Genomic DNA, 14,051 nt, shown 5'->3' with positions numbered 1-14,051 from the left:
GGTGTTAATTGCAACGTATTAATTAGACTTTCTATTCTTAATAACATTATTGTAAAACGTAACTTTTTGGGATTGAATTTGTGTACATTCCGGAATTCTATAGACTCTAACAGGAAAACTTACAGACGCTGATATATAAATTTTTTTTGTGCGAGGAGATACAACACGCGAAATAATGTTTGACCTATACGAGATGTTCAATCCTCAATCACGCGCGTAAAATGTCCGACGAACGACCAGCTGGGGTACATATAAAAAAATAAATGTTTGTTCCCTAATTGTACGTTTAAACAGCTTGTGTGCATCACATTGGGCGTTGGTCGATCTAACGCATCATTTCTTGCATTTGTGCGCGAATCGGGAATAAAGTAAAATACAAGATTCAATTCGAGTCGGAAGGAAAATAGTGTCGCTCTTCCAGCTTCAACGAAACACACATTAGCTCATGTAAAACACTGTACAAAAAGAAGCAATGCATCTTGTTGTATTCGTATCTTTTTTCCTTCTGCCTACAGAAAATTCAAACTTAATAGTCATTTCATAGAAAAATCTATCTCTCACTAGAAAGTAAATCTACTTTTACAAGAGTCAAACAACAGAAAATGTTTGATGATAAATTCTCTAAAAAAAATCGCTTCTTCTCGCACAGTGTCACATGTACGATGCATCATCGTGCACGAATACAATTCGTTTCACTATAATGTATGCGCATGTGTATCGTTACATTTATGTACATATCGCACGCACGCACGAACGCTTAGCTTTACAATGACATACAATATATTCTGAAGAAAAGTGAGCAAAATATTTCAAAAATGAAAAGAGAAGTAAAAAAGGAGAGTTTTTGATTGTAAATATCGAAAACGGGGGAAAGAGAGAGTTTTGATGGTCGGCGCGACGTATGAAAGTCGTGTGAAAAGGAAGGATGGCGATTCAGGTAACGAAAGGACACACTCAGAGAGCTTTCATAAATTCTACGATCGGTAACGACAATGATACGGTCAACATATACATATACGTAGGTACGCTCGCTATGAAAATTCAACGACACATTTGTTTTAATACAATTGTAACACAGCGATTGCTACTCCTTCGCGCATCGAAATTCTCCATCCTGCCTTCGCTCGTTTCTTCCTCTTTTTCACTTTTTCTTTTTTTTTTTTTTTTTTTTTTGCTTTCCAATCATACGGACGGCTACTTTCGTCAGAGGATAAAACTCTCTCGATTATGTATGTATCTTTTGAGGAAGTAAATTTATCTCCAGCCTTCGGCTGATTGCTCGTTCGTTTGTGAAAACGGATCTTTTGTGCCACCGGGGGTTAACGAATTTATCTAAAAACGGGCCTTCACACTGTCGAATATGTTCCTCGTGTGTTCGATGAGACAGTGTAAGTAATTCAAACGCATAGACCATCTCTCATTTTCATTTTGCTTCGTGTGAACTGAAATGCCTACACCTTTGGTCAAATTTAAGAATATTACATTTCCAAATATGTGATGTTACGTGAGTACGTAGCTCCACGCTTACACTTATGTACACGTAGAAAGTAAAGTTTTATGAGGCATTGAGAATTCGATCGAAGCGCTGCTAATCGTTCACGATTTACTCGAATAACAGCTGTTACCGGCTGTCCCTTGGTACAATCAGAGAATTCGTTTCGTTTGCATCTCCAACGTAATTTCTATTCTGTCCCGTACCTAGAGTTATATTCACACGATTTTACAGCCCTATTATTAATAATAGTACTATTATTACAAAGTTATATCAGATATGACGATTGCTTAACACACACGAAAGAGGAGCCGGTGATTGATCGCGAGTTTCAAAAGGCTTTCACGAAGTATCTTGCTGTCATTCCATTTTTAGAATATCTTTATCCAACACTGTGCACAGACGATATTTAGTTTACAACATTACAGAGTTTATGATCTTGGTATCATCTTTTTTTTGCAGATGCTTTCTTTCATATTTTTTTTATTCGTTTTGTTCATTTTTGTATGGCATTCCCGATATCTTTCAGACCCAGGATAAAATCCACGATGTTCGTTCGTTTTCAGCGACGTTGGTCCCTTTTTTATTATTTTCTTTTTTGTAACTTCTTTTTTTCTCCATCCGCGATTTCTAGAAGGTCGTCATCGTTGCAGCAACCATCCCGCGTTCCCGTGAACAGAAAAGCAAACCAAGATCGTTGAAACAGAAAGAAAAATGACGGATTTTAACATAGGTCTGAAGGAACATAAAGAATATGACGTATTCCTAATATGATACTTCCTATTTATGTAGTACGTATATATATTTATAAATATATACATTTCTATTCTTTTTTTGTTCGTATACATACACACACACACATATATATATATGCGGGTATGTATGCTTTTTATATATATATATATAATTATATATATATAATAATAAATATATATATAATATATATATATATATAATTTCTGTAAATTATATCCTAAAAAGGAAAGGGGTACCACAGTTGATAGTTACGTGTGACCCTACTTAGCGCTCTATATTGCAACAATATTTTAGTTTTCTTTTATCATCTTAATTTATGCAACATATAATATATATATTTATAATTTATATATATATATGTATATATCACTTCATTCGCTCTTTACGTATGTTAACTTGACACGTCAAAAAAATACGCGGTTTTACCTCCTGTTGGCTTATAATCTCGCGTATACATCGATAAATTAACGTCTTTCCTCGTTTTTTTAACGAATATACGGCACGTGATATCCGGTGTACGGTCACGTGCGTACGCATACAGTATTAAAACGAAGCGAGTGGAACGTTTCATCGATAACGCATAACTTTTTCTTTTTTTTTTCTCCCCCCCAATATCCCTTTTTCCCTATTTTAATACGATTGACTAGCGGTTACAAAAATCTCACGGCAAAAATTGTTTATGGGGTTAGGTTAGAGTGTCGGCGCCTGACAAGAGTACTATCGTCTGCCACAGATTTATTTCTAACATGCTACTGTAAATTTTTTACTATATATATATATAAGTATGTATATACTTATACATATTTACCATTATATTCTTTCTTTTTTTTTTTTTGTTCTTTTATGTACTCTGATTTTTGCTTATTTCACTCCCCTTTCTTTGTTTTTTTAGCCCAGCCGATTTTAAAATACATTGCTTATACGCCATGGAATCGATGACGATAGTTCTCTTCGATAATCGAAAGAAATATATATACAACGGAAATTATAATCTTAATAGTTACATACCCGTTAAATTGTGCAACGTGAATCGTTAAACTCTGTAATTTACACACACGCAAAGATACTCTGGCTTTATCTCTCCTCTGTTACATGACGATAAAAAATATAAACAATTCGTTATACGATATAAGCTAGATCTTGCGAAGCACAATCATTAGAAAAGCTTACGCATGCGCACTAAAACGAGGACCATATAAAGTGTAGAAATTAAGTAGAAAAAAAGTTATTCCGATTCGATCGCTGTAAATACAAAAAAAAAGATAAAACCTAAGGACGAAAGGTTCCGATAAAAAATGTCTGAAAAAATTGATGTACTTAACGAGAAACTAAAAAAATATATATTTACTTTTCGCTAATTAGCTAGCAACCTTAACATTCAGCTATTAACGTGGCCTGGCCGTGTACGATATCTCAAGAATACTTGTATGATATTGAAAAACATAAATACTGTAAAACGATGTAACATTAGAATAAATGAAACGCCACACGTTCTCTTTAACCAAAAAAAAAACATACAATGTTTAACTTAAAAAAAAAGAGATTAACATCTTTGTCAGCTCGATGATCGTTGCAACAATAACAACAGTATAAACAGTACGTTTCGATAATTTGTTTTTTCTTTCAAACATATTCTTTCTTCCCACACAATGAATGAGATTTCAACTTTGATTATTCGATAAGTCTTTCAACGAATATTACTTTTTCATTTAAATCTCGACGGATCAGAATTCGTAACATTTTATGGTACGGTGTAATCGTACACCGGTGTACGATTGTAACGTACTTATAAATCACCAATGGCTTACTTTCTATGCAATTAAAGTCGAAAGAAACCTTTGGATAATCGATTAACCCCGCTCGACGTATCGATGTGTTTAGGACGGCAATCGTTGCATTCTCTCGTCTGATTCGCGCCATTTTCAACGACCATCGAGAATCTATCGTTCTGACAAAAACGATATATACAACCGAAAGAGATATATCGCGATATGACTATCGATAATACGACGCGGAGTGCTGAAAATCTTCTTTCTAATGTACCGGACATAAGACTAAAAAGAAACTCGCTTTACTACGCCTAGACGATACAGTGTTTGTTTTCTTTCTTTTTTTTTGTTTTCTTTTTTTAGACGTACGGATATTTGTTACGCGGTAACTCTACACGTAACAATAGGTACATGGTATAGCAGTAATTTTTTGTTCGAATAACGCACGAAACCGTCTTTTTTTTAAGCGTAGGCCGGACTAACTCGTCTCTTTTGAATTTAAACATATCCTTTTCCGTAGCTCGATACATCGAGCCAGACACCTTTTCTCGATATTCTCGTTCTGACTAGATTTACGATAAGTGCACGAACGCAGATGAATCAAGTACACATCCTTGTCAATCGGACAGTTTTTTTTAAGTTATCTTAAACACAATTCCCTTTCTTAGAAACAATAGAAATTCCTATTGGATCATTTAAGAAATTTAATACATATTTAAAAACTGAGAATTAAATTCTAAGAAATTGATATTATGTATAATAAATAATAAATTTAATTTTTATGACAGTTTGCCAACGACAAGGATATAGCACTCTGAATTTAGTACACGGAGAACACTATCGATTCATCGGTCGATACATCAATAGGATACTATATTCACTGGTCAATAATTATTGCTATGCAAGCAAAAGCTGTAAAAAGATACGATCAGCTACATTTACATGCGAACGATCATTATTTCGTGTCAATGGCTGCGAGTACAACGTTGCTTTCATAAAAGCGACGTCGTACGTGTATATATCTTACGATAGGTGATTTCTCCTTGAAATGGTAATATTCATCTCGTACATCGTTAATTTCTAAGATCGTGCGATGAGTACACGACACGTGCCGTAACTTAGAACATCATTTTGTTCACAATTCGATTGTGTCGGTGCCGCGGCTCTCGAACTTCAAGTTCTGTACAAAATCGAAGCACGTAGAGGGCAGCACGTGATTTAAAGGTACTCTACCAATGAATTTTTTTATGACATTTTTTGTTTTTAAATGAACCTAAATATCTACGGAGTCCATAAAAATGTACGAGTATGACACGACGACAATTTCGACACGACACTGAGTAACGCGTTTCTGGTCATACAATAAGCCATTTGAATAGAATCTGGGGGCTGTCTGTTATCCAGTGGCTCATTGGTAGACAGTACGCTAAAATATTTTTTTCTGTTTTTCTTTTTTTTTTTAGTTTTGCTCTGCACTACTGCACGATTTCACCGCAGTTGTCCTTTTTTCTGAATTTATAATCACTAAAACATATTATCGACTAATTGTTACGGTCTATCGTTACTATTTATCAATTAAACTTTTCTCATTAAAACTATCAACGACGATTGAAGTTTACACCAAAGATTGAAGTCGGATCGATATGAGATTGTGATTCATTCGCGATCTTACCCTCGTTAATTCGTTCTGCGAGGTTTCTACGGAAAGTCTGAACGAAATCTTTGGTATAAACTCGACGGCACAAAACGGTGGACTACGTGCCCCAAATATTAGAGTATTTTCTGTTCACTTGTTAAAACACGAGAAATTTGTCTCTCATTTATGTATCTCGAATTAATTTATCCTTATTAGCCGTTAGGACCGACAACGATACTTAACTCGATATAACATTCACTGGTTTCTTTCTTCCCTTTCTTCTTTTTTTACGCATTTCAACGTTCTTATGGTACGGATAAGGCTCTCGACTATTTCATCACTTAACACTAAGGAGCTTGCAGCTTTTTCTAATTTAAGTACACGAGTTGTTGCTTCAAGCTTTTAAAGACACCTAACTAGAGACAACAAGTTTCCGGAAAGTGCATCGACATCGCTAGGTGGACTTCCTTACAATTTTCTTAATTCGCTTAGCGGTAACTTTACAAAGCATATACATATGTATGTATATATGCTCTGTCTATAACACTTTGTGAAAGACTCGACACACACAGCAACACCAGAGAATTTCACCAGAGACCATCGCTTTTATATGTTCACCGGTGTTTCTGATAGCGAGACCTTTTTTGTTCATTACAATTTTAGGCGTATGTTAAAATAAGTTAAATTTATACGTATTTATACGTATTTATACGTAAGATATATTTATCATTTTGTGTTAGCTTTGACGGGACAACCACCAGTGGAATCCGTCTATGATCGTTTAAAATTCTATGTTAAGTATGAAATTGGTATGTCCACCTGGTCAGATCGTATCCTGCTCGATCTTCACCACGCGAGCATGATTTCTTTTAGTGTTGTATGATTATTTTATTATTATTTTGTTTATCATTTAAATCCTATCGGAGAAGCGCTGCGAGATGCTCCTCTGCTCGACGAAAAGTTTAGACCGTTCGAAGACACGAGATCTCGATTCGAACCGGAACATAACTTCTCGATTCTCTATGTGGTTACTTTATATGATGCTATTATGTATGCACAGGTTTTTATAGACTCGGCAATTATAATTACGCCTGCAGCCGGTGCTTACCTAAAAGTTAAGCCCAGCTTCTGTTTCAGTCTTGATCACTAGTGATTTGATACACTACGCTAAGACCTAAAAACTCGACTTACTAAGCAATAATCACAACAATTCGATCGTCCTGTTTTTGTCGGTATTCTTGCCGTAGTAAAAAATAATTCTCGTGAATTGCAATGAAAATTAAGTCCGTAAGTACGTAAGCGCTAAAAAAAATGCGTAATAAGTGCCAAGTCTTTATATATGGTTAACTAGGAATCTGTAAATCAGGTAAAATTTTGTATACCTTAATGGAACTGAATTTCAATGCAAAATTGACATGTCGATGAGTTTCATATCCTGCAGATTCGTGGTTTTTCCTGCGCGAGTGCTCTTTTTTTGTCATTGATGAAAAACTTTGTAGTTCCAGAGAGACATTCTACGAAAGAAACTCTAAGAGGAAACGAAATATACGGTTAAGAGATTACTGAAAAATTCGGTATTTAATTCGAATCTTCCTCGAGAATATCAATATCAACAGAAAAATGATAGATCGCCCAGCGACCTTTACCATCATGCCATCGAAAATGACTTTCTCTTTCTGTTTTGTATTTTTTGTACTAAGTTTCTTAACCGATACTTAATTTCCAAAGCACGTGATCTTTCTGCTTATCAATGTTACAAACGAAATCTCTTACTGATGTTTCATCTCAATCACATTTGTCTTTGTTTCAAGAAAACAAAGGAAATCAAGAATTTTGTCCAACTTTAAGAGACTTGGATCCAAACGCATTTCTTTTTTTCGAACTGAGGCCACGCTTCCTTGTTAGCAATGAAATTCTCTGCGAAAATTACCACTTTTTTTTTGTACGTGAAACAGACCGAAGTTTCTAGCTGATTTCCCAAATTCCTGATGATCTCCACCACTTTTTTGTACAGCTTGAACATTGCTTCCGATGATACGTAGTAAAATTATCCCCGGTGGAGATAAAATACAAAGGAGACCCCGAGCAGCTTCAAAACGCCGATGTTCAGCTTTGCAGATTGGCATGCTCGCCAATTTTCCAAGCAAGAAGCGTTTAAGATGATATTAACATTGAACCCTCTTCATTTGCTTGTGTTCTTACTTCTTATTGCGCCCCAAACCTAGCAGGGTTGAAGTCTTTGTTGACGAAGGAGAAACCTTGGAATTCTTCTTGGTTTATATAGCTCACTTCGTCTGGATCTTCTGGCGTCAACACTGGATCTTCTTTTGTAAACTCCGTATCGAAGTTCATTACGTCCTTTTTGCTTTTCTGAAACACGCAATTATCGTGAAATATTTTTCAATTACTTTAACATATTATTAAAATTCAATATGAACTTACAGTTTTTGGCCTAATTGGTGGTTTCACTTTACGCGCTTCGAGTGCTTCCCAATCTATTTCTTGGAAAAATGGGTGAACTTTTATAGCGTTCTCACCACCATTAGCAGCCACACAACCTAATCTCTTAGCTGGATTTTTTGTCATAAATCCTTTTAAAATAGAAACTGCCTCTTTTGAGATCCAGATAGGGTAAAGCACATCGTCTCGTAGAATTGATTCGAATAAATCATCTTCATTATCTGCTTCAAAAGGCGGTTGACCAGCCATCATTTCGTACATTAAAACACCAAGTGCCCACCAATCAACGCTAGCACCATAATGCAATTCTTGAAGAATTTCAGGTGCGATATAATCGGGTGTGCCACAAAATGTTGTTGTAACAGTCTTCCCTTCGATAATACCCTCCTTGCACATTCCAAAATCTGCTAATTTACAATGACCTTCTTGGTCGAGTATTATATTGTCTAACTTGAGATCTCGATAAATAATATGATGCTTGTGAAGAAATTGTAATGCAAGCGTAACTTCTGCCGCATAGAAGCGTGCTCTTGCTTCGTCAAATTTTCGAGCCCTTTGAATATGGAACATTAAATCACCTGAAAGAAGCAAAATATTTTTTATATTCAGATAGTAAAGAATATTTTTCTATACGTTTTATTTATAATTATATTTCAATTAATCCTGACCTCCATTCACATATTCCATAACAAAAAATAATCGGTCATTTGTTTGAAAACAACTGTGAATAGCTGTAAGGAAAGGATGTCTCGCTGCCAGTGTTAAAATCCTCTTTTCCGTCATTGTGCAATCTACATCGTCGTCTTGTATAATCACATCTTTTCTTAAAATTTTTACAGCGTAAACTTCATCGGGATTAGTTTTTCGTTCTACTAGCATCACCTTCCCGAAACTACCTTTACCAAGAACTTTTATGAAATTAAAGTCCTCGATACCAAATTTCCTAACTTCATTCTCACTAGCAGGTACTGCATTTTCAGTAGCGATAACAGATGTTTCTTCCGTTTTTTGAATTGTTTGTGAATTATCCGTTGGTAATGTGTCTGTGACTGTTACTGTTGTGGGTGTTTGACCAGACTGACAAGTTGTTGTTCTATAATTAATCTTTGGAGTTTTTATTTGTTTGTCTGGTGATATATTCATTGTACTTAAAATCTCAGCCATAGCCTTAGTGTTAATGCCACAATTATTTGCTACATTTTTCTGGCACCTCTTATGAACATTTATATTACAAGCTGTATAAACAGACATCAGATTCAAGTATTACATATTCATGTAAATCATTTTATGTATAATAAATCTATTCTATTATATATTTACCTTCACACTGTAAACCTTGTCTAAATAAACCATACAACAGTGAGCCACAGTGGTCACAAAACGTAAATCTCTTGTAGTTGTGAACAACAAAACGGTGTGGCATATCTATACTGAAACGTGGACTTTCTGTATCTTGATTTGACTGAAAGACAATATCATTTAAAGATTAGTTTAAAAAATTCAGTTTCTTGATATTTACAAAATACATATGATATTAAAAATAATACTAAAAATAATATATAATATAATATATAATAATATAAAGATAATACTCTGCAGTAAGACACACTCACCTCATCTCTCATGCCTGGACATTTTGTGATAACCAACTTGTGACATCTTTTGTGAACTACACATGTACAGACTGAAACATAATAAAATCTCATTGAATGCTTACATTTTTTGATACAAATAACTTTTAGCATAGCATGACCCAAGCTGGCTGCATGCGTGATTAGACGCACTGATTTGAAATGACAAGCATAAATAAAATTTGATGGATGTTGTGATAGTCTTGCCATGGAAACAATATAAGCTTGAACATTGAAGACAGAATATAAACTCTAAGGATGTGGTAAAATGAAACCATTAGAACCTCCTGATGATTTGTTACAATTTACTTAGAAACATGCAATGAAATATATCCCCACTTATAACTATATTAAATCACAGCTAATATAATTTGCAATAAAAACTCCATTGATGTATTATGGACATTAAGTTTTATTTTCCGTTTCATTAAAGAAAGCATAGCATCAGATATTGAACCATGGGCTAAATTAAACATTAAAAATTTCAAAGTTTTCAAACTGGATTATGGATTTTTATTCCTAAATGCTTTGATTTTTTATAAAGAACTAAGTACACATACACACACCTAGATAAACATATATTCACACAAAGGTAGAGCAAGCAAATATATAATTATAATATTTGTTAATAACGTGTATGTGTCTTCTCACCTTGACACTGATAGCCCTGCTTGCCCAAGCCCCTGAAATACAACAGACAAAACACATCACATCATCTCCTTGTATACCCTCATAAAACACATACGTATGCTTTCTTGGGCCATAAACCATAATTAGATGTTTATGCTAGTCTTTTAAAAATGATTAGGTAAGATTACTATTCAATTTTTATTTCTGTCTTAGATGTTTCTAGTACTTTCTTAAAAATAATTTATTATTATATTAGAGAACTTTTGTCTACAGACATCATAACATGTTAATTCATAAGAAATATTACCAAACAGTAGATATAGTATATGCTTGCAAAACCAATGCATGCAGCCTATTTCTTAGTTGAATGATCTATTCCAATAAAATACATAGAATATTATGTAACATTACTGTAAAGAGACAAGAAAGGAAAGAGTGTTTGAAAGCTTAAAAGTCAATATATCTAAGGTGTTAAATATTCACTTCCCTGCTGCAAATATTATGTGCTGGTAAACTAACTAAAAATTATTTCTTATATATCTGTATTGTCAAACTAGCTTAATTATTAAGAAGATATATGTATATTGTACAAAATATATACTTCGAAAAGCCATTTTCCTAATAATATCTTCTTAATGATGTTGCAGTATATTCTAAAAAACCAAAAACCCAGGCATGCAACTTCAAGACTTTTAAATTATCCAAAGAACCAAAATCCCATATTAATTTAGTGTGCATAAGTCTATTATATCAATGCGAGCTAGGTCAAACTAATTTAATTTAACTGATCACCTTTTAAAATATACACACCAAATTAAGTACATAACACTTCATATTATAAAATGATTGAAATTAGTAAATGTTTTGAATTAGTGTTAAAATATGCTTGTGAATTAGAATCTAAGCAATGTTATCAATATACTTTTGTTAAAATACATACCATATGAATTCACGGCAGTGAGAACAGAAAGTTGGTTGCCTCAGGAAGGTAGCCATAAACTTGTGACCATTCGCTTGATGAACTTTGCGTCGCATAGCACCCCTACGCCGGTTAAAACCCTGTCTTTCTTTGAACTCCCTCCTGGGTTCCTTCCCAGTGGTGATGCTTCCACCACCTCTGCCTCCGATTCCTTCTCCATCACCTGTACCACAGCCTCTTTGTTGATCTAAAATTTTATTATGGAAGTATACCTTACATGCATAATTCTTAGCCATTACCTGTTTCTTACCTTGATCATTCCATTTTAGGTCGATCCTAACCCTTAACTTTCCTTGAGGTTCAAGATCAACCTAAAATAAATTCAATTTCTGATGATAATTCACAACAATTGTCACTGTTATTTAAAAGCATCGAAGCACAAAAGAGTTACTACACAATTAAAACATATAACAAACATAAATATCTTAATTCAAATCAAATTTTATTCAATAATATCATCATTGTTTAATATTATAAATGACTTATTAATGTAATACAAATATTACAATATTACTCAGATACATTACACTTGGTATACACTTTTTCAACATTTTAAAGAAACCAAATTGAATTCCAGTCATCACACATGTTTCAGGTCTAAGAAATATCTATCGTCTATCTTTCTTTGCTTTGGTTTCTATTGACACAATGTTATCAGACTACCTTGAATTGTTCTATAATGTCATAGTAAAAAGATATACATAGATTACACGTTGCTTTTCCACTACACATATCAACAACAAACATTGTAGTGTCAACACAAAATTAATGTGAACCGATTAATCAAAACTACCTACAAATTAGGGAGTAAAATATAGAAACATGCATTCATAAGTATAAAAAGATGAAAATAAAAGTAAATAAGGAACACTTTTTATTTTCTAACAAAAAATTTCTAATGAATATATCCACATGATGAAATAGAATAGCCTCCAAAATTGTAAGTACTAACCCAAAGATCTGCAGTTTTGTCATTCCTGCTGACAAGTTCCTCGAAAGGAATACTACAATTGGCGACGAAATAATCCGGCGGTAATGCCGCATCGTGGAAGACAGTCAGTCCGAGCATCACCGCATCCTGAACTTCATGGGTGAAACACTCGTTCCAAACCGGGTCGAATGTTTTCGGTTTAGTCGATGAACGATCAAGATGATTCTCGTCGACATCCAGCTGAACGTAGGGATCGAGTATAGGTTCATCCTGCCAAAACTTTCGTTGCTTGTCCGTCGCCCTTAGTCCGACTGCCTCACATATTTCGATCTTCACTGTCCCCGTGAACATCGCGGAATCAAATGATGGTACCGACACCGAATATCAAGAAAAGGGAGGACAGAGGACGGACGAGACAGTCGACGAGGCTGTCACGCCTGTCGACGAGTTGACACTTCGAATTTCTGCGCGATCAGGTTATCCAGAATTCCTAGTCAACTACCCGACGTTAAGTAGATAGATGGTTAAGTAGCCGGACCACCGTTGTTGTAACCGACTGTATGTGTAGTTCCTTTCAATTGGAAGCGATCGCTGTAAGGAAGGTTTGATATATATTTATATATATCAAAATCTTCTTCAATAACTGAGATAATTTCACCAATAAGGTTCCCGCGATAAATACGACCTTCCGTAGGAAATGTATGGCGCACCGCTTCGAATATTCCGTCCGACGAGCCTTTGGCTCTCTCTCCTTTTCCCTCTCGCTTTTGCACGCGCACTCTCTTCTAGCTATCCTTCTCTTTATCTCGCTTCCAAATTTCTTCCCCTTCTCTCTTTCTCCTCCTCCCTTTCCCTTTCCCTTCGTCACCGCCACCAGCACCGTGCAGTTATAAACACTCGGCTCTCTTTGCGTTCACACATAACAGACACGGAAACGGAAGCAGAATCGACGACGGCAGGAGCTCGTTGAAAACGGAGAGACGCAAAGGAGGTGGATGCAGGACGAGCGAACGAGAGGCGACGATGTTTATTGCGAGGCGCCCCGTCCGCGAGTGCAATGTCTGTCCTTGTATTCCCGATCTCCTGAGAGCCATTAAGCTCCTTTTTCTCTTCTTCGATTCCCTGCCCTTTTTCGTGTTTATATATTTCCACCTTTCGTTAACCACTGAACGAAGTTCTCGAACACGATTTTCAAAACACTAATCGAAGTTTCGTTCCACGATTTTGTTGAAAGAAAAAAAACGGCGTATCGTGGATAAAAGCACTCGTTTCCCGTCCCCGGACAGCCCCACCGACCCGAACCGCTCGATTGGTCACTCCGCGCTTCGTCTAAAGGGCGACTCGATCTCGGCCTCGAATGCCTTTCGGAATATTTCGTGCGTTTCCGTCGAAAGCTCAGGCTGCGTTTTCACCCACGATCTCGGCCATCTATGCATTAAATTCGAGAATATATACACTCGATTCATCGACATCTTTTCGTACCAATATTGTATAAAGAATACTGAAGAGAATGAAATTAAACGAATCTATGTGGTTTTTAGTTTGTAAAGTATATTATTCGTTGGCATGCTGAGACTGAACTGCATGGAGAGCTTGCGGAACAAGTAGAAACACTAGAATGATGCTGTCATCTGATTGGCGGAGGTCTGGCTAAAAAAAGCGCGCTTCTACTTACGGTACTGGTATCCAGCATTTACTGGAAGATTCAAAACTATTTGGGAACTAAATCTTTTTGATTCACATATGTTTTAAATTAAAAGAAATAAT

General features: G+C 35.3%; 1 protein-coding gene across 2 annotated transcripts; it reads right to left on the bottom strand.

Moving 5' to 3' along the window:
* Positions 1–1,127: 1,127 nt before the first annotated feature.
* LOC126872137 (protein kinase C) lies at positions 1,128–13,978 on the bottom strand. Of its 2 annotated transcripts, none has more exons than XM_050631755.1 (9): positions 12,306–13,978; positions 11,604–11,664; positions 11,315–11,516; positions 10,396–10,427; positions 9,727–9,797; positions 9,434–9,575; positions 8,782–9,348; positions 8,096–8,691; positions 1,128–8,023 (listed from the first exon to the last, which is right to left on the bottom strand). In XM_050631755.1, the coding sequence occupies exons 1-9, from the start codon at positions 12,633–12,635 to the stop codon at positions 7,859–7,861; spliced, it is 2,166 nt and encodes a 721-aa protein (XP_050487712.1). In that variant the 5' UTR covers positions 12,636–13,978; the 3' UTR covers positions 1,128–7,858. The 2 variants fall into 2 exon arrangements, with proteins under 2 accessions (XP_050487712.1, XP_050487711.1); XM_050631754.1 differs by having other exon boundaries at positions 11,315–11,540; positions 12,306–13,975.
* Positions 13,979–14,051: the final 73 nt, after the last annotated feature.

The sequence above is a fragment of the Bombus huntii genome, chromosome 12, assembly GCF_024542735.1.
Source record: "Bombus huntii isolate Logan2020A chromosome 12, iyBomHunt1.1, whole genome shotgun sequence".
Classification (NCBI taxonomy): domain Eukaryota; kingdom Metazoa; phylum Arthropoda; class Insecta; order Hymenoptera; family Apidae; genus Bombus; species Bombus huntii.
The sequence above is the reverse complement of the archived record's forward strand: the minus strand, read 5'-3'. Positions and strand labels throughout refer to the sequence as shown.